The sequence below is a fragment of the Brachyistius frenatus genome, unplaced genomic scaffold, assembly GCF_029030835.1.
Source record: "Brachyistius frenatus isolate BFR_SWC_R1_liver_20210118 unplaced genomic scaffold, ASM2903083v1 Contig_1, whole genome shotgun sequence".
In the NCBI taxonomy this organism is placed as follows: Eukaryota; Metazoa; Chordata; class Actinopteri; family Embiotocidae; genus Brachyistius; species Brachyistius frenatus.
The window spans coordinates 7,126,923-7,148,774 of NW_027210600.1; the positions used below are offsets into that span (position 1 = coordinate 7,126,923).

Here is a 21,852-nt window from a genome sequence, read left to right on the forward strand (position 1 = left end):
ACGGCGTGCATACTTGGTGTTGCATTACCGCCATCTTCAGGACTTGGTTATCACCTACAGTGTCCAACAGACACTTCGGCACTGTCCACTCTAGTGTGTCCTTTAACATAGACCGACACATAATTGTTGTATTCTTAGTGATACACGTGTGTGTTAATGAGTTTGGATCCTTTTGCTTGCAAAAGCTGGTGCACCCCTGAGCAAATTATATCATTTATTGATTTTTAAGGTAACCTCTGCAGTAAACAAACATCAAACATGAGTCTGTCTTTAAATGTTAAAGCACTGTTAAAGTCTCGTGTGCGCATGACTTTGACGGCCACTCCAAAAGATTCTGGGATCTCACTCATGGTGGATTTTGAGGTCTACTGTCTTGTAAAAGACTTCTTAATGACATTTCAGATGGTGGAAACTGAAGACTGGAAATGCTTTGACACCTTCTATAGCCTAGCAGTTACCAAAGGTAACTGTGCTTTTAAGAAAATGGTCATTTTTAATGTCCGTTTGCTGTAGGAGTTGTATTTACCTTCTTTTCTTTCTTTGTTTGTTTATAGCAGACATCTAAACATTTGTACCCAACTCTATATTTGCTTTACCTAAAGAAAGGAAAAAAAAAATCTTGCAAAAACATACGTATAATATACTATACATTGGATATCCATGTTGGTCGGGTGGGACCGAAGCTTTTTGTCCAAGTTAAAGTACAAACCTGCTACCTACCTACCAAACATGAACACACTGCAGCCCTGAGATTTTAATCTCTCAACATTACTGCCTAATTAACGTTGTTGATGATGAAGCTGAAACTTCGGGTCTGATAACAAACAGATGGTTGACAAAGTTACACATTTCTAACTATTGTTTACAATGCTGCCACATCTGGTTCTGGTCTGCAAAATGTTTTGTATAAGCACGCAAGCTTCAACAACCTCACTTTCACTAACTACTTCTAATGTTTTATTAATGTATTTTTCTAAAATGCCATTACTTGGAAAAAAGTAGTAACAACCCCTAAAATTATTCTAATTTTATTCATAAAAAAAATGCATGCCTCCTTACAATCAAATAATTACATTACAAAGGTGGATGACAAAAAGTGACAGCGCTGAGTAAAGTGTCTCAGATGAATTTCTATTAAAATGGAAGTATGGAAGTAAATAAAATTTTAAAGTATGAAATAAAATAAACAACTAAAAAGACAGTGAAGCGTCACGGTCTTATTTATAACTTCATACATAAGGCAGTGTTAAGAAGGCACAGGCTGCACTTTAAATGGTTGGCCGACTTCAAACTCTCCAGATTCTTACAAAAGTACAGGGATGAGCACTGACAGACAGATGCTGAGGAACACGCTAATGGTTCTGATATGCCTTGTCATGTTCTCCATGTAGTCGTGCATATGTTCAGACAAAAAAAAAATACCACATGACATGGACGAGGTCAATGATACATAAAACCATAACCTTGATTCATAAAAAAAAAAAAAAAAAAAAAAAAAAAATAAAAAAAAAAGTGATTTGGGAGGAAAGATCTGCTTTCTAACATTTCACAAATATTCCAGGGTACCAACAGAGATTAATTTTCATTGTGTTTAAAGGCAGGCTATGAAATAAAATGCACATAATCTCGGGTTTTCCTACATAAAATCGTCCCCTTTGCATCACTGTTTGTGCCTCCATAAGGTTACTGTTACTGATTAAAACTAACAGCGACTGAATGCATAAAAGGCAAACTCCCTTGTCAAAATACAAAGGTAATCATAACATTGTACCCATGATGCCAGTTTGTTACACCAAACATTTTGCTCACAGAATTTTTGTACAAACATTTAATATATTTTAAGTACTTTAAAACTGCTAACTACTGGATCAGCCGAGAGAAACTAAAGTCGGCACCCTTTCACATCCAAATCCTTTGAGTGTTCATGCTGCAACAGGAACCCACAAATCTCCATATACTTGAGACAAATTGCACTATATTATCTGCTGTGGTGTTATATTTTATAAAATGTATCTAATCAAAACTAAATCTGAAAATAAAACTGACTCTTTGCTGCATTTGCGTCTTTGAACTTTCATTGAGGAATTTCGAGGCAGTAGGTCCCTACGTCTAATCTCCGAGCATCCAGAGTTGCAGACAAACCCAGTTACACTAATTCATTGATTGCTTTATATCCAAGACTCTTAAGTCTGGAAACCAGAGTGGGTAACCTTTGTTCGTCCTGACCCCGCAGCTCAAGCGAGGACCCCAGCAGACAAGAGGCTGGTGGTCCAGAACCATAATGTAGAATATGTACGCATGAAGTACAGAAACTGCTGAATGGGTTAATTAAAAACCTGCTGAGGTAGGGGTTGCCTCATGATATTTTGCTACCTGTAGCTCTCATGAACCAGGGTGACAATGAGCAAGTATTTCATGTTTTTTTTTTTTATATTATTCAGTCCTAAATAAAACAAATAAAACAGAAACTTTAAAACTACCACTTTTGTAGAGAAAAGGTTCGAGGCTGGGTTCGAGGCTCTTTAACTCCACACATCTTGCGAGTAGCGTCCCTTGGTCATCAGTTTCTTGACAAAATCTGTGGCCTGGGTGCGCGTCATACCTCCGAGTTCTTCTGCAATCTCATGGAAGGCCGTCTGCACATCCTTGGCCATGTTCCTTGCATCCCTAAACAAGGAAACAGATCGCTTTAGATTTCTGGTAGTCTTTATTTTAGCGTTTCCATTTTATATATATTTCTTGTTGGTTTGTCTACTGATGGATGATCATCAGCCAGCAATGCTTTTCACCTAAACATGGTGAGAGTTCTTGACTTTGATTCCTCAGCAATTATTATTTTAACAGTAGGAGGCGCCAAAGCACCAAATAGAATTTGGGTTTCCATTATCTCTACATTTTCTGTGTTAGAGTAAAAAAATCCTTATACATTCACATCAAATGGCCAAAATTCAAATGATCAACAAACTTATATACAATCACATTGTAAAAATCTTTTCCACACGATAAGTGAATGAAAGTGAAGATTGTCTTTTTTTTGTAACAAGAGATTTCATGAATTCTTTTGTTGATCAAATGTTATTCACCCGCAGACGTAGATGTGAGCATTGTCTGAGTGAATCAGCTTCCAGACGTCCTCCTTATTATTCTTCAGGAGATGCTGCACGTACACCTTTATTTTGGAAAATGGAAGGACAAAAATGGTGGATTTATCAACACAACCTGACAAATAAAACACATTTCTGTACGTGTCAGATAATTAACTATTCGACCTGTGTCTTTCTTTTATCTAAATGTGATATTTGACCAAAAAACTGTATTTAATTCTTTAAATAAAATGAAGAATTGACATTCACCACTGGTAGAAAACTCTGGTACATTTTGTTAACTAAACAATGACCCTGGAACCCACAGTCTCCAAAAATCACTTGCCAACCAGGCAACCAAGTACATCTTGCATGCTGAAGTATGATATAACATAATATAATAATATATTATGTATAATCTCAATTAGAGCAGGCAAGCAGTTTCCAGCTTTAGCAGTCAGTCGTACCTTTTTCTCTTGGTCTCTGGAGAATGCAACTTTAAGCTGTGTTAAGGCTCCGTCCTTCTCTGCCTCCTCCAGCTCCTCCTGGTACAGATAATCCTCATCCTTATGTCTGCAGCCAAAGTACATCACCGTCTCTCCGACCTCCTTCCCTATGAAGAGACGCCAGCCGCCAAACAAAACAAATCATTGATTATTATGTATACATTGTACACGTAATCGCAGCAGAACAGTCCATCCATGGGATGTGTGGTGTTCAGACCACTGCTGTGCGGCCAGGTAATGTTTGGTTTGGTGAGCAGGTGCTTCTATAAGAACACCGCTATTGTGTTCAATGTTACAGAGCATTTATTAGAGTTTTCTGCACTACCTAACTAGTCTAAAAGCTACAGTTCTTTAAATCTGAAGTTAATGATGTCACTAATTCGTCAATGAATAGCTACAAAACTGATTTCCTGCATCTATCCTCCATTACTTGTGTGCTTATGTTTGACCGTATTAAGTTTTGTTTTTTTTGGGTGCACCAGTACAGAGACTCAAACACGTTCAGAGGTCTTTCACTTCGTCTAGCTCTCCTTGTGAAATCAGTTGGTTGTTAAAAGTTCAGTCAAAAAAGCAACACATACACCGTGGCACAGTGTCTACTAATACCTTGCCGTTTCAGCCAGCCTCTCTCCTGGATGAAGCCCATGAAAGGAGCAATCCCAGTCCCAGGGCCGATCATGATCACTGGGTTGGTAGCTTTGAAGGGCAGGCGGAACTGAGACTTGCGGATGTACATGGGGACGGTGGACTTGTGGCCATTGTCGGTGACCAGTTTGTTTTTCAACCAGTTGGTTGCAACTCCCTTGTTCATGCGGCCAGTCTTCGTCTTGTACTCCACCACAACGGCACAGATGTGGATGCTGTTGGGGTGAACCTACATGAACAGAGAAGAGTTATTAAAAGCTCATTACTCAGGTCAGACCAGCAATTTTTTTTTGACAGTTATCACAATCTATAAAAATGTCTGCAGTAAATTAAAAACGTATGACTTGAATTTCTTTACTTTAGAGGAGGAGGCGATGGAGTAGTAGCGAGCCTGAAGACGTGGCAACAGCTCACACAGATGGTCAATAGGAGGCTTCAGAGAAGACATGTCCTCCAGGATGGCGAGGATGTTTCTACAGGAGTCCAACACCCAACTGTGATAGAGTGCCTGTAAATAGGCAGAGCAAAAAGAAACACAAGGTTTAAAAGAAAGAAAAAGGTTCGGCATCAGCATTATAGATCCAGTTTAATTAGACTGCTGCGATGCTCCTGCAGCTGTGTTTCTGTAACATTAACTAGAAAATGACTAAAGTTCAGGGGTAAATTTATTCAAACACCGCCACCAATCAATTGTTACCCTCTTTCACTGACCTTGCCCTCGGGGGAGGAGGAAGCCATCTTGCGCATATTCTCCTGGTCTTTGGGGTCGGAAGCGTACTGAGCCAGCTCGTAGAGGACGTTAGTGCGAGGAGGTTGACTGATGTCCAGGTAGTGAGTGAGCGCTGTGCGGTAGGTGGTGGGGCAGGGGAAAGGATGCTTCTTGTTGGACTCCTCTGAAAAACAACATTAGCAAACACATTTTTGGCACTGTGTTATGACAGTTCTTATGGTGAATTAGTAATGGAAAATGTTGAGGTATAAAATATGCACCATCTTTTTGTCACTTCAAAATACAAATAATCTAGTCAATATTGAGACTTTAAAGATATATTTTAAGTGATTCTTCGAGCATGTTAAATGGTCTGCATTTGTATAGCACTTTATCACTGTAATAATCTCCAAGAGCCTTTAGACGGCTTTCCGGTCACACACACACTAATGAAACAGAGCTGCCATGCGAGGTGCTCTCCATCTGGAGTACATTCACGCATCAGTGGTACGCCATCGGGAGCAACTTGGGGTTAAGGGTCTTGCCCAAGGACACTTAGGCATGTGGACAGGAGGAGTTGAACCACCAACCTTCCAATTAGTGGGCAACCCACTCTACCATCCAAGACAGAGCCAGTATGTCGTCTTTGCTGAATTAAATGCATGTCTGTTTAGGAAACCTGCAATAAATATTTCATGTTTTGAGTTAAACCACGTCATTTTGATAAAACACTGAACAGGAGTGGCTTTAATCATTACTTATGCAACCACAAATTATATCCGATTACAAACTAATCTAATTAAAACAAAAGTCAACAATCTATATTACAGCAATAACACGTAATTGCAGTTACATAACCGTCTCCAATCCGCGTGCTTTAAGTGAGCCAATACTGTGTCTTGATATCAGGGAGGATTTCATGACTGTTTGAGGGATTCTGACCGATTGGGGAAGTCAAGGTGCTGTGGGCTGTCAATGCCATACCATCAAGGTTGTTGAGGGAGATAACCACGTCAAGGTCCGCTCCAAGGGCCTGTCCCAACTTGTTCACCAGCACAGAGTCGTTTGTGGGGAAAACGGCAACATGGTCTCCTGACTCGTATCTGAAATCACACAAAGTGCCATGTGTTTAGACCTTGACCTGTATCCATAAAGCAAAAGATGAATGTGAGGTGCTCATATAAATCACATAACATCGGGAAATAAATAAAAAAGCCTTATCCAGCAATTAACTGTGCTTGTCAAAGTAGCCTCACCTGATCTTGGAGCCTGTTATATCCAGCTCCAGGTGCATAAGATGTCTATCACCACCTTTGTTGAGTCTGCGGTTTACAGTGACTGGGGCTAGGAAAGGGTTTTTTGAATCAAAGGGCCTAAAGATAAAAGAGGAAGACTTTAATACACATACACAGAGGTGTATAAGTCCATTAGGGAGAAAAATACATTTAAATAGAAAATTACCGAGATTGATTTCTCAGTAAATAAAATAGTTTAGATGTTTCATCAAAAAGGCAGCAGGGATGCGTTTCCATTGTCCACTAGGGGGCACAAAGCTTCATTTTTACAACGTGACCTTTGGTAAAGTTTACAGTAGGTTATATAGTAAATGTGGGTGAAAAGGGAGCAGCAACTGAGCACACAGCACTGTAGTAATGAATGAGTTCTGGTAGAGAACAGAGTCTCTGCTACAGTACTTACGGCTTCTGGACCTCAAAACTCTTCAGGCGGCCGATCTCTCCTGTGAACACTTTGTTCATATTGATGTCGGTGGGCTCCTTCAGCTCGTACTGACGAATGCTGTGTGGGAAAACAGACCGAAGTTAGGCTCTTTATGCACTGAATACACAGAGTAAAAACACTAACACAAAGTGAGTTACAGTAAATTATATCCATATTATACACAGCTGAAGCTTTCTTTATAATTCGAGATGCTACAGGGAAAAAAGCAGTTAGGTAGAGAGAATTTACAAACGGTCTCGGAGGTAACGTTAAAACAATTTAAGATCAAAATAACGGAGAAAAACATAAAAATCAAAATGACGGAGAAAAACATAAAAATCAAAATGACTAAATAGTACACAAAAATGGGATTTGTCCATGAACTCACCTTGATTCATCTCCTAAGGCTTCCACTCCAAAGTGCTCACAGACAGCCGGCCAGAACTGCTCTCTCCAGGAAACGAAGTCCTCTTCCAGACTGAAACACAGAAACCAGACCATTTTAATTAACACTGATTTAAAGAGACTGCATCATAAAGTTTCTTTTTTTTTTCTTTCAAGTGAAACCATTTAAGAAAAACATCTGATGACGTTTCTTAAAACCCAAAACAAAAACAACAGTCTGTCTTCACCTCTAAAACAATACATTTTCCCATCAGGAGGTATTTTACGTTTCTGCTGCCTACTATGTACTTATAAGATCAATGACTGTGGGCCACATCATGTAATTTGTGCTGCACCAGAGAAAATGGAGGCTCGGAGCATTAATCGATCACTTACTTGCCGTCATCGTCCCCCAAACCAAGATCAAAGATGCGCTTGGCTCCCAGTTCCTCCAGCCTTTTGTCCACATATTTTCCCATTGCATTGTAGTGTTCATAAGTCTTATTGCCCAAAGCAAATACCTGGAGACAGACAGGAACGCAATGAAGAATCATCGGTGTATCGCTTTGATTTGCCTGTTAAGTTGGAAATAACAGCACTTACGCAGTCAAGTCAACCAGTGCAGATGTTTGGCTGCTTTTCCGTTTATCAAATACAGAGTGAAGAATGTAACGGTACCAAAAAAAATGTAACTACATCTCCCATAATCAAGTTCTTTACTCAAATGACCTAATAACAGCACAATAATGACGCACAAAGAGAAATGACGCGAGACACGAAGCCCAGTGCAGCTCATACTACTGAGGCCTGCAGCTCTGTGTCAGTAAGACAGACATGAACACTGACAATTACTCAAAAAACAGGTTGTGTGGCTGCAACAGTAAATATTACTTGATATAAATCAGGCCTGTTTTGTACGTCAAAGTAGTCCAAACAAGCCGTTTACACGTCCAAGAAATATTATCTTTATACCCGATATGGAGTTATTCTTTTAAAAAGCAAAAGGCTATTTGCATGAAAATAACACAAACTACACAGTAAATGTGCATGAATGAAAACTACTCACTAGTACATATTAAGTTTAGTAGGATCAGTTGCGCTAACGTGATATAAAATTCAGAGTAAAAATATAATTACTACCCATAATAAAATAATTGATAGTTCCAGGGTCTCAATCAAGAGAGTTAATTATTGTTTTGGTCTTAAATTACAGTAAATTGAATATGTCAAGTTGTTGGTCTGAAAAGATATTTGATGTGACATTGGACTCTGAGGTGTTGTGACAGGTTCTTCTTTGTTTTCTGAGGTTTTTGTGAACCAAACGATTAATTGAGAAGACGACTGATAAATGAACGGATAATTTAAATAATCAGCAGTAGTCCAACATGCCACATGGCGTCAAACACACAGACTTGTGCTGAACAGAGTGTGCTCACTGACTTTATACACAGCAGGCTTTTAGCTCTCCATGTTGCGCTTCCTTAACGGGAAACCTCATACACCCTGGAGAGAACACTATTCCTAACTTCCTACACAATCGGTTTTGTATTAGAAAGACTTTGTAAAACACGACTCACAGTGTAGTTTAGCCCAGAGAGGTCCTCATCATTACTTTCCTGCAGCCAGTCATAGAAGTCCTGTGCGTTATCTGTTGGGTCTCCTTCCCCATAGGTGGCCATGCAAAATATAGCGAGGGAGTTTTTTATCTCCGCCAGTCGGGCCAGCTCCCCCTGTAACATGACACAACAAAAGTAAAACGGTCAGCGCTGAAGAATTGATCATTTTATGAAGTGTGTTTGTCTCCAGTATCTGACTGGTTGTTTCAAGAGCTACCCCGTCAGCAAACCAAGCTAAGAAATCCAAGTGTATTATGTAACATGCCTCCACTTGTTCTCTCAGCAGTGTTCGTAATATTGTGTACTTTGTATTATTGTGACTGAAATAGCAGAAACATCCTGATATGAGAATGTGCTGTACTTGAGTATTTATGTACTCATTTGCATGAACACGATATATTCGCACACTTAATTCATAATTAAAAGAGAAGGAGATGTTCTTGTCATGTATTATAAAATTCATTGTCTCATTTTGAATGATGGTCCACATGTTAAAAAACAGAATGACTAACATCTCATGTTAGTAAAATGCAGGAGAAGTAAACCATTATCACCACCAAGGTGTTTAGTGCCAATTGTTTTGCCACAATAAGAAACAGACTTCGAGTTCAGCCATGCAGTGATGGTTTGATTTTTCTAGTCACTGGCAGCTATAAGCAGCAGTATCCAAAGAACGATTAGGACCTCTGCTCATTTAAACTCTGTGGTTTGTATGTTGCTCCACTGATGTAAATTACCATGTCATACTCCTCTGGATCAGCAGCCATTCCTTTCATGCCGTAGCGTTGGGCGTCTTTGGACAGTCTGTTGGCAAATTCCTCCCCTGTGCCCGTCTGGGAGCCGTAGAATACAATGATGTTCTTTCCCTGTCCGCAAATTCACAGAAGATCATTTACATTGCGTGTAAAAGCGTTTTCTAAAAAAACATAAATAACTGCCAACCTGCTGCTCATGTCTAGAGTCAGTATCACTGTTTTTAATGGAACAACAAAAGCTCACAACAGATGCATTAAATCTGTTGTAATTCACCTAAAATATTTCCTGAATTTATTTTCTCCCAAACCTGAAATGTAGCATTGGGGAAACTGGAGCATTTCTGCGGGCACCAGACTTTACATTACTTCAACATAAAGCTTTTCTTTACATAAACATCTTCATGGCAATTGTAAAATGCTTAATCTTCACCTACAGTGTTGCTACAATAATTTATGACGAAGACAAATAGGGGCAAAACTGAAAAAGCAGCAGGGACCCAAAGTTATTTTTTGCCACCATCGTGGTATCCGAAGTATTTGCTGCAAAACCACATGATACAAAGCCAAAGTGGTCTCTGGATTCTGGCTTGAAAACAGAGGACCATAAATGACAACCAGTGTTTCCAAGTCTAGAACTTCATATGGTGCATTACATTAGAGATTCTTCATCTATTGATCAAAAGAGGAAGAAAAGGGCCTTTTAGTACTTTAATGGATGTTGATTTACAAATATGGGTCAAGAAAAAATAACCCACAACAAAAGCAGGTTTACACAGAGGGACCTCGACAAGATAAAACAAGTATTTATGAGAACAACGTCAAGGTCGATCAGTACCCGAATAAGGGGAGCCGCATTCACACCGTTTAACGTAATGTATTGTCAAGTCTGAATGGCTCTGAATACTCTTAAAAATCTGTTCTTAACACTGAATTCACGTTTTGGAACAAAAGCAACAAAGCAGATCCTGGAGAATTACCTGTGATGGAAAATATTACACACGTCACAGCTGAAAGAGGAAAAAACAACATTGAAGTTAAAACAACATGACTTACGGTTTTCTTCATTTTCTCGATGAAACTTGTCTCCCGTATGGTGGGTTCTCTTGGGAAAAAAAAAAAGAAGCAGATTTAGCTTTTTATAAAGAAACTTAAGGCTAAAGAAACTCAGAACCTGCCCGTTACCTTGATACTATGCTCCCATGTTTACCAAATATTTGTTGAGAAAAACGGTGTACATAAATTCAAACTGAAATGAATTTTCCTTCCTTAGATATTAGTCAGAAGCTTGATGGTCATTCTACTTTTTGACCACAGTTATTGATTTCACACGGGAGAGGTGGAAGTAGTCTTTCTTATTTAACAATTTTTCCTCTGTGAATGCTGGTGGTTCACATCCAGCTCATATTCTACCTTCATCAAGACAACTCTGGTATTAGTAGGGAACACTGGGAAACCAAAAAAGGACCAGTATGTAGGCTTTAGGGAGCTCTATTAACAAATGTGGAATATAATATTCTTAATTATGTCTTCATTAGTGTAGAATCACCTGAAACTATGACTCGTGTTTTCAGTACCTTACAGTGAGCCCTTCATACACTTCACATAGCGAGCGGGTCCTTTTCTACAGAGAGCAACATGTTGCACCTCCATGTTTCTACAGTGGCCCAGAGGGGACAAACTAAACACTGACTCTAGAGAGGGGCTTTCAGGTTCTTCGTGAGATTCACAACCACCATAGATTATCGTACAATGAGTGGGTGAATGGGGGGCAAACTGTAACGCACTCTGAGCCCGCTAAGGTGATAAAGTGCTATTTTAAAGGAAAGACCATTTACTATTTAGACAGAGAGTGTGAGGCACCGTTAGAGGCCACTAAATCGTACAGACTTCTCCTTTTAGCGCCAGGTAAGGCCGAGATCAATGAGTCACAAGACTCAAAAAAGAACACCAGTAAAACTGGGTAACAAGCCAACATTATAACTTATTTACTGTTCATCGACTAAATAGTTTAGTCATAGTGATATGTTCATACCGAGCAGAACTGTAAATGCTGTTGGCCAAATTATTAAATCGAAGCAAACTGTATTTAAAAACGATACGTTAAAAAAAGCAAAAGATTTTGTGTAATGTGATGTAAACATTTAGATGAATGTGTAGCTCCAACTCTTGGGCAAAATTAACAATTGGTCTGGTCAATGTAAGTGTTATTTTTACAACAAGGTGATGATGAATAACACAAACATCAGCCATACTAACTGTGTTCAAAAGCACGTATACGCAGAGGGGGAAGTGGTTGACAAGTTATCGCTGTGGGTTGCTCCTCATGGCAATTCAAAATCTGGATTTACATTTACCCAGAGAGTGAATAATAGATTGAAAAAGATCAAAACACCATGTGAAAACACACTGTTAGTAAAGAGGAACACAGGAAGCTAAATCAATTACTGAGCCGAATAAAAGGCAAAGCCTCTTCATTCAGCATCAAAGCTCTGAAAAGGACAGCTGCAACTCTGCTGCACTGAAAAAGAAATAAAAGGCAAAAAAAAAAACAAAAAAACAACAACTAGACATAAATACTCATGTAAGATGAATACATGTTTACTATTTATGCTACAGAGCACAAGACTGAAGCAAAGCCATTAAAGCTGACCGACAGTGTATTAAAATGAAAGATCTGACCTGATCTATATGAAGCATGAAGGGGCATCACGGTTCTTTTTTTGTCTCTTACATTTACAAAAAACAACAACAACAACAACAACAAAAAAACACCTCTGCGAGGTCATCGAGGGAAAAGCAGTATGTAGAGAGCGGTCATGTGGGATTGCTGCTGAGCACGCCATAAAAACGGACCCACGTGTTTTTTTACAGAACGCTCGGAGAGAACGTGTAAATTCCTCATCAAAATGTGAAACAAGTCTTTGCCCTCAAGCCGAAGCATTCCTGACACCTTTTGCAGGCTCTGTTATCAGCTGGGGCCGTCTGCCTCGCCGGCCCCACAGACGCTCAACAGGAAGGACTTCTTTTTCTGTGCTTCAACAGCCAAGAGTTCAAAATGTTGCAGCATCTGAGTACCGTTACAATAAAATACCTTGAGCATGTTTAAACTTGGACTAGAGAACAGACAGCAAAACATATTAATCATCTCGACCCCACAATCTTTGCAACTCAAAATACAAACTAATATTTAATGATATTCTCATGACATTTCATGACGGGTATTTCAATAATAACTGCTCGATAACGATTTTTAGTCTAGTCCTTTGTCTTATTCCAGTTTAATAAATAGTTGATCATTTAATCTCAGTAGAGTCAACAAAGAAGGTTAAAAATGACACTTGATGACATCTCCAGCGTTGTGGAACGACTGGTTAACGGATAAAACTGAACATCAGCATTTACAGTTGGTTCAGATGTGTCATGTTGGTATCCATAATACACAAATAAAGCGAGATTTTAACTGAAGTAACAATGGTGTTTAAAAGCCTAGTAGCATCAACCACTGTCATTTGAAAGGCCGGCACTGCTAATACAAAACAATTAAGTTTTGCGAAACATGGGGAAAAAAAAAAAAAGCATTCTGGCATTCAGTCGTTGGACATAGCGTCAAAAAAAGAAAAAGAACTTTCCTTTCATTCATCCATCCATCCAGGATCTGATCCTTTTCAAACAGGCACACTGACTCAGTTTAGTCTTCCTCTGTGACGCATTCAAACATGGAGGTGATCTTATGATGCTGCAAACAAACAAGATGTTTTTCCATTTTGCGTTCTGACCGATTATTCAAAGACATAAATATCATGGAACTCAAACCATATGCCAAGTGTGTTTACTGATAAAAATCAAACAAGGCCTGGTAATGCGCACGTGGCTGGTGAGGTAAACAACCGAGCTCGAGGGGGAAAAAAAAAACAGAACACTCATTAATTAAATTACAAACAGTGTTTGTAGTGAAACACATTTGATCTACATCTCCTACACAACCTGCTGGGAACACAGCATGGTTTTCGTTGCTTACTTACAAACCACCTGTTCAACACTTACTCACAATGTGTGATTCAGAAACTTCCAGAGTGGGATCCGTGTTATCCAACCAAACAGCAGGAGTACACAGAGGCTTGTGGCAAATGTTTAAGACAACTTCATGCAAGCATCATTTAAAAAAAAATAAAAATAAATGCTGTATTGTGCTATGAAGAAGTAAATCAAAGCCTTTACTGACCTCTCAGCAGCATCTCTCCTGTCCTTTGGCAGGGAGAAGACACAGCCCATGGCATGCAGCCCTGTAGCTCGCCACTGCCACTAGCACCACTGGCTAGGCCACGCCAGGAGCCGCCACGCTCAAAATCAAAAGCAGGACCTCCACACTCCACAACAACAGGATAGAAAAGTAATACCAGTCCAGAAAGGCAGATGGACACCAGCAGGTTTTGAAGAGCTGGCTGCCTTCACCTTAGGGGCTCCAACACGATCTGAACTCTGCCTCTTCCTGTGCTGCTCTCTGAAACCAGCAGCGTCTGCTCTCCACACACACACACACACACACACAGACACACACACACACACACACACACAGCACAGCAGCCTGCAAACCCTGTCAGTGTCTGGCAACCGCTGAGAACACAATGGTGGGAAACTGACTTTCCCATAAAACGTAGCCGAGCTGCAGACCCACACTTTTGACTCACACAAACACACACTGAAATGATCTCGGGCTGAAAATGCCTTCCTCCTCATCCCCGCCCCTTTTCCTCTCCGGTCCGAAAGGTGTTAGGAACGAAAAAGTCTACAAAATCCATTCTGAGAATTTGGCTAGTTATCAGAGCAACTCCTCTGTGGACCACTGAAGGAGGGGGGGGGGGAGCTGTGAATGGTAGTGGTTTTTTTACTGAAGTATCCCCCGCCCCCACCTCACTGGAGGAGAGATGGGAATGTCATTGCTATGGCAACCTCATTTATCATAAAAGGATTCCATTTGTGACATGGTCCTACTCCAATGGCACACACACACACACACACACACACACACACACACACACACACACGCACACACACACACACACAAAAGAAAAACAGGGCAGTGGGGATAGAAGAATGAAAAAAAAAAAAAAAAAAAAAAAGAAGTAACTCAGGGCAAAGAAAGGGCTGCTTGTCTTTTGCCTCAACTTTCCACCTTTGGAGAGGGCTTACAAAAGGAACTTGGCTCGCCCTGTGAGTGGGCTCTCCAGGGAACTTTCAAAATGGGTTCAGGGCCAAAAACAAAAGCACAGGAAAGACATGGAAGACTACGCCCCCTTCATAACAGTTAGGTAATCACTGCTCCTTTAAGGGGAGGGGTGACCAGGCTTGCAGGCTTGCGTTGCTCTATGTTCCCTTCCTGTATCCCCGCCCTCCACAGACAGATACTCTTCCCGAAGCATAACACGCTCTCCAGGGGTCTTTCCCCTTCGAGCCAACCGCCTGTTTTCACACAAATGCCCAGGATCTCCCTCTCTCAGCCTCACACTACCACACAGTGAGTGTGGCTGCTGCCGGCCCATAGCTTGGCTTTACTCTCAAAGAAAAAAAGGCCTCGTGGTTGGAAAAGGGACTAAAAATGTGGTCAGTGCAAGGACAGTTCACTGAAATAGGGCCGAGACCTCCATCACGATCCCCGATAAGCACTGAGGGGAGTGAACAGGGGAGGGAAGGTCTGCAGGCACTGACATAAGAGAAAGAGGCAACCAAGGACCAATTAGTTTGGGAGTTTGAAAGAGAAGAGGGTGGGAGAAAACAAACTTAATTGCCAGTAAAACATTTACTGGAGCCTTGCTTCAAGAGTTTGAACTTGCAGATAGCGTGTCATCAGGCAACCCGGAAAATATGTTTAAAAAAAATAAAAATAAAAAAATCGCAATCAGATCAGTGGAGAAACACCCTTAATTGACATCGATTTTGAGAATTAAACAATAATCAAATGCTGGCTCGTTTCTTCTTCTGTCATTAGAAAAGATATATTTCTGGATTTTAGACTGACGGTTGCACCAAATTAGACACACGAACAAAGCACCTTGAACTGTGGCAAACTGGTAAAGGGCCCTTTTCACTGTAATCTCTAATCAAGAGTGAAAATCATCAACCACATGACTAAAGAAAGTTCAAATTCAGTCTTTCCCTTCACTTCCTTTTAGCTGTGTATATATATAAAAAAAATTTAAAAAAGAGTTTTCTTCTTCTAAACTCAGGTCCATATAATTGATGGCTTTTTACACAAACATATGAGCTATGATCTTAAAGGCAGAAACATTACAAAACACACATGGATCACCATCCCCTAGTGGATACGCACACAGACGACCGGTGGAATTGACAACTTGACACCCCTCTTTGAAAGTTTTGTTGAGGAAACGGGTCCCTGCACAAACAAGAAGTGCTGCGAATGCAACACAAAGGCCAAGAGATCAGAATAGAGGGTGATCGGAGTAAGGTCGCAGCCACCTGCAGCAGGATTATGATGATTCAAATTTATAACACGCAAGCAAACTTTAGACCTTTGACAGTCCAGCAGCGTTTCTTAAGCAGGCTCCTACACGTCAGTCGAGTGTTTGCAATGGAGCGGACTGTAGCCGGCATTTGATTCAGTTCAGTTTGTGTAGCGCTACATCACAACACCACTTATTTCAAAGCCCTTATCAGAATAAAGTCCTTACAAAAGAAACAGAGCGTAACCCAACAATTCCCACATGAGCTACAGCTGGAAGTTCAAATACAAGTATATCTAAGCTTTGTAATGCAGCATGCACTAAATAAATAAATAAATGGGTTTTGAATTTAAATATGACCATGATGCGTTTATTTTTCTTCCATTTTGCAGCTTAAGGAATCGAATTTGTTTCTGAACCGTCGGCCAGCCTTCATTTTGTATCATTTACACATCAGGTTTGAGTTGGAACCTGTTATTTTGAATTTGACTAAAAACCTGTTGATAAAATGTTCAAATAAAAACCAACATGGATACTCACGGTGTGTCAAGCTTCTTGAACTCGGGGATGGGCTCGGGCTTCTTGCGGGACATGTACCAATAGATGACAAGGCCAATGATTAGACTAAATAGGAAGATGTCCAGGTTGCCGAATAGAGGTTCCTCTTCAACCACCAAGGAATCCATGTGGGTGACGGTCTGCGTGTCCATGTCTGCCATGTTGACACTGTACACGGAGACAGAAGGAAGACAGCTGAAGTGAAAACGGGAACTATTCGCCAGTTCCAGCTTATGACTACATATCACATCTCTTCCCTTTTGAGGGTTTTGTTAGACTAAATAAGCCGTTTGAAGCCTCTCGGGATGGACATGTATTCTTTTAGCATTTCACAGATCAAAATATAAACCAAAATACACCAAATAATGAAATAATTATGAGCTGCAGCCCTACACTTTGGAGAGTATGTGACCTCGACTGTCTTTCTTATGTTGATTTTTTTTTTTTTTTTTACATGACTTGTGATTATGTTGGGAGGCGCAGTGATCTGCAATATAAAATGTGCATTTTAAAATGTGTTTCAGTTTTACAATCTCCGCCAAAACTGTGGACTCTGGCATGAAACAACTGGTCTCACCACTACACAGTACAATATGATTGCTAACATGTGTGAGCTTTATTCCACATGCTACAATCACACAATGACTGCTTTTGTGCGACCATTATCGGACGTTTGGCTATACATTTGGTTCAACATACGATAACATTATAATCTGCGTCTTTCAATGAGTGAGGAATCTCTTGTCGCGCATCAACGACATCAGCTCTTTTCACACCGAGCATGAGAGGACTTCATGTTCTCAGCTCCCAGGTTTCAGTTTGGTTCAAGGACTGAAAACAATGGAGATCAAGTTTTCTCTGATCCTGTAGGCTGGCAACCAGAGGACAATTTGACACAGACACGCAGACAAAGACTCAACAAAGCACTGGCTGATTAAATTGCTGAGTCACTGATAGATTAAGAAAACCACTTCATAGGAAAGTTTCTGCCAACCCCAGTATGTACAGAAGTCACTGTGATTTCCAGTTGTGCAATACTGTCAGAAAAAACCCTGACGTACACTTTCTAGTCATTTCTAAACAGAATATTGTAGTGATATTTTCACAAAATCAGCAGTGATGCAATATACCAGTTGTGTGTAGGCATTTTTTTTTTTACTGGGGCAGGAATTACATAAAAATAAGTAAGGAATCTCAAACTCACACTCAGCAGCTCAAATTTGTTTCAAGTCAAACTATTATAATAACAGCTTACAGTTGTGGCTTTTACAAAAAAAAATCCACAGCCAAACCAACACTGGATTTTTTTTTGGGGGGGATAAATATTCAAAACTGGTTAATAATTTCGATAATACATAATTTTTTGGATCAGCAAGGATTTCTTCAACATAGTTATTAATAAATTGTTACCAATATGCATATTCACAATCATAATTTAAGCACACTCACACCAGCATTGGAACTTAGACTGACTGTTTAGTAATTGTTACCAACATATTTAGTCAGTGGCACATTTTACAGCTGTAAAATAAAATAGTTCTCTGGTGCATAAACTATGTCCAGTGAAATCCAATGATGGTAGTAAGGTTTGATAGTGACAAAATATAGGCTAGAAAAGAAAAAAAACAGATGTAGATAGTGGTTGTGAACTATTGGCTTTAGCAGAGGTCTGCATTCTCCAAGTGCCCTTCTAGTTTTATATAAATTGTAGCTGTATGCACAAAATAAACTGACAACTGGTTGGTACAAACATCATCTCTTGTAACAGTACCAGTGTCTCCTGTGTGTTGCAATACAATATCCATGCCAACTACTTTGCTTAGTGATCTCCCAGCAGAATCAATTAGCAGTTTAACCTGAGGACACAACCAACCTGTGTAAAGTTCACGATGTTTCATTTACAGTTAGCTGCGATGGGTAGCAACTAGAACAGGCTCACCTACATAGAAAAACACAAGCAATTATTCTAATAAACTCACTAAATAATTGAGTGATTACAGTTTTTCTTGTTGGTTTCCCACGTGGTGGCATACGCCCATCAAAGACATGACATCAGGGAAACATCAACAGGGTAAAAAAAATACCAAATGTAAAAGAGAAATATACAAGATTTTAAAGTTTAAAATCAATCAAGAATTAAGCTCAAATGATCAACATAATGTGAAGGAACAGCAGTGTTGACGTAATGTCAAAAGCATCTCCGTATTGGGTTGCACAAACGGATAACCCCGTCCCATCTCAGCTCGTAATACCACCCCGCACCTCAAGCGGCGATAGTGAGTCACTGTAGCATTCAGTCTGTCCTCAGTTCAACATTAAAGGAAGAGGTAGTAGAAGATGTATTTTAACCTGTTGTTATGATACAGTAAACAATGATGGCTTAAAGTTTTGGAGTCATAGAAATAAAACAAGAGTTAAGAATAACGTTGTGTTCCACTGCCGGAGAAAGCTCTTAACAAGTAAAAGGAATAAAGTTTGACATACTTCTTTTAAATTGGTGAAAAAACAGCCGTTAACTCTGGCTGTGTCGCAACAGGTAGTTACAGTAACTAAACGTAAAACATTACTGACCGTGTTAATGTTTCATTTGTTGGTTGTTAAGAATTTAAGGCTAATTACAACAGCTGTATGCGATGAGCTCAATCAGTTCGCTATCTCTCTATCAAACTGAGGCTTTTTTTTAAATGCAGCAAATAAACAAGGAATACTAACTTTGTTTGAACAATTCAAAATGAATATTTAGTGTAGTTAATGATAACAAAAACTTTCATTGTGCAGCCAACATATGGTTTTGTTTCTTGCTAAAAAAAAAAAAAAAAAAAAAAAAAACTATAGGCTAAACTCATTGCCATTTTTTTTGGTTGAGCCACTACCGAGTCCATACAATTGAACTTTATTATCATCAGTTATTTAAAAAAAAATATCCGACTAACTAGCAGGGCAAGAACACTACAGTGACTAACTACCACCTCCTCATGTACAAAGTGGTATTACAAGATGGGATTTAAATCTTGCATATTTCACCTTTAAAAAAAAAAAAAGAAAAAGAAGCGTACTCTTTATAAGAGCTCACTAATGAAGCAAGATCAGTCAGTGGAGGATTGAAAACGATTGTCCTAGTTTGACAAATCATCGTCATGCATATCCAACCGGTTTTAAACCCTTTGTTAGATAAAAACAAAAACCGACTCGCTGTCATACAACTCTTGAGCTGTCATATTGTGCATGCCAGTGTACGCCTACTACTAGCAGACACATGGTGCTTTCATAATCATGTGAGATTCCGATTAATCGCTAATCAAACCAAGCGGAAAAAAAAAGCTTTAATAGCTGTTGACACGGGACGTATAAAATGAACAATTAAAATCACATGCATAATGAAGTTTACTGGCGGTCATCCGGACAGTTCATCTCCATAAAACAAATAGTTGTGTAAGAGTGGAGACCCTGGTACCGGTACCGGGCAAAGTGCACGAAGTGAAACGCGGAGGTCACGTTTACGCACGAATTTAAACCCAAAGACTCGCTCGCGGAGGTTTTTTTTGGGGTTGTTTTTTTTTTCTTCCTCCCCACTTTGGTTTAAATGAAGAAAAAAAAAAGTGATGGGAAGCGGGAGTGGGCCCCGACTATGTCCTGGACAGTTACCACAACACCGGCTGAAAACACGGTACCGCGTAAAGACTACAGGTCTGTCTGAAGACGTATCGTCTTAAACCATCAGATATGTAAAGCTCACTCAACCCTACACTCAAAAATAGACGCGCTTGAGGGACCGACGTGACACAAGTTTGCCCCAGTTTGCGTAACACTTGTCCCAAAGCTCGTGTTGGATTTAAAAAGCTGAACGTGTCCCCCTGTGTTTTAGGTTTCTAGTCACAGTGCGAATACCATCGCTAAAGTGTAATTCAAACAGACTGCCACAGAGTACAACTCGATGTAAAACGTGAGTTTGCTCAACACTTACCTTCGCCTCTCCTCTTTGTGTTGCGCTCACTGTGCACAATGCGGAAGGAAACTATGCGCCATGTAGGAGCAAACCAACTCTATTATAGCGGAGGGGGGGGCGGGGAATACTCCGGCAACGGAGAGGCCAAAAAAAAAAAAAAAAAATAAAAAGTCATCGACAGTTGTTTTAAACTTTTTCTTTTTTGAAAACTTTGCAATCTGCGTTTTAAAGAAAACTGTCTTATAAAATTGAGCACTATATTGAAACGGCTTTATATTAATTCGCTGTGTGCCGCTGCCTGCATTGGGACCGGTCCACAACGTTGCCGAGCACATGTAATCTACAATAAGTAACTGTAGAGGTACAACAGAGGAAGGGTCACGGTTATGTAATGAAAGCAGCACAACATGCATCTCTGACAGACTGAAAAGCAGAGTCATCAAACGTGTCCTCCTAAAGTCAAACGCTGTTTATGTTCACATATAATTAGCCCAACAAACTTTTTTTTTTTTTTTTTACCGCCTGCTTGTTCAACTGTATTCACCTACTTAATTAAAATGAGCAACATCAAAAATTATCATTTTGAAAATACTCTTTTACAAGTAAAAGTTATGCAATAACAGTCAGTTCAGAAGTACTTATTTGCAGTAGAAAACCGTCTGTCAGAAGGGGTGGGGATTACTTGGTACGTTTACTCAAGTATTTTACTGTGCTTAACAGGTAAATTGAGGCACAGGGACTTCAGTAAAGTGGTCACAGTCAAAGTAGGTTATCCGCCATCACTGGCTATTTATTAAAACATTTACTAAAGTTCACAAAAAAGAGGGAAGAAAGAGGGGCGCCACAGTCATTAGCTATAAGTCAACGGCCCAGTAATATGACATTGGGATTGTTGTGCCCATGAGAATTGTAAAAGAAACCAAAGCAAACTTCAAATAAAGCACCACACTAATAAAATATGCCACCACAAAACATATCATTCTCAAAGGTGAGCGAACTCGCAGCTCACCAACCACACCGGTGAATGGAGGCCTCCACCGGCCACAGCAAACAGAGACAGTATTAAAACACTAATATGGCCCGCACGAAATTGATTGAAGGGTTAGCAACATATACAGCCGAGATAAATAAGGACTAAGACACTTGATATTAAAATGCAAATATAAACAACACTCAGTGCTCGATAGAAATTTGCTGAGATATTACACTAATAATTTTTACTGCTAGATTAATACATTACATACCACCTCACTGGTGACAATTTTCCATTTCATTTACCTACATATGCCTACATTAAAAGTTATGGCAGACCCACTATATCAATGATTAAAAAATACAGGATATTTGCACATCAAACAATAAAAAAACAATAACACACAGTTAATGAGAAATACCACAAATTTGGCTTTCAAGAGCTACAACTTTACAAAACAGTCACATGGAGAGCACAGGAAGCACCACAGTCTGAGT

General features: G+C 39.7%; 1 protein-coding gene across 3 annotated transcripts; it reads right to left on the bottom strand.

Moving 5' to 3' along the window:
* Positions 1 to 1,546: 1,546 nt before the first annotated feature.
* porb (P450 (cytochrome) oxidoreductase b) lies at positions 1,547 to 20,469 on the bottom strand. 3 transcript variants are annotated; one of them, XM_069720804.1, is made up of 16 exons: positions 20,401 to 20,469; positions 16,419 to 16,604; positions 10,471 to 10,519; positions 9,400 to 9,528; positions 8,624 to 8,776; positions 7,443 to 7,567; positions 7,051 to 7,140; positions 6,642 to 6,740; positions 6,200 to 6,316; positions 5,928 to 6,046; positions 4,946 to 5,127; positions 4,593 to 4,742; positions 4,196 to 4,463; positions 3,551 to 3,696; positions 3,084 to 3,169; positions 1,547 to 2,667 (listed from the first exon to the last, which is right to left on the bottom strand). In XM_069720804.1, the coding sequence occupies exons 2-16, from the start codon at positions 16,595 to 16,597 to the stop codon at positions 2,523 to 2,525; spliced, it is 2,037 nt and encodes a 678-aa protein (XP_069576905.1). In that variant the 5' UTR covers positions 16,598 to 16,604; positions 20,401 to 20,469; the 3' UTR covers positions 1,547 to 2,522. The 3 variants fall into 3 exon arrangements, with proteins under 3 accessions (XP_069576905.1, XP_069576986.1, XP_069577080.1); XM_069720885.1 differs by lacking the exons at positions 16,419 to 16,604; positions 20,401 to 20,469 and adding an exon at positions 13,640 to 14,212; XM_069720979.1 differs by lacking the exons at positions 16,419 to 16,604; positions 20,401 to 20,469 and adding an exon at positions 11,674 to 11,790.
* Positions 20,470 to 21,852: the final 1,383 nt, after the last annotated feature.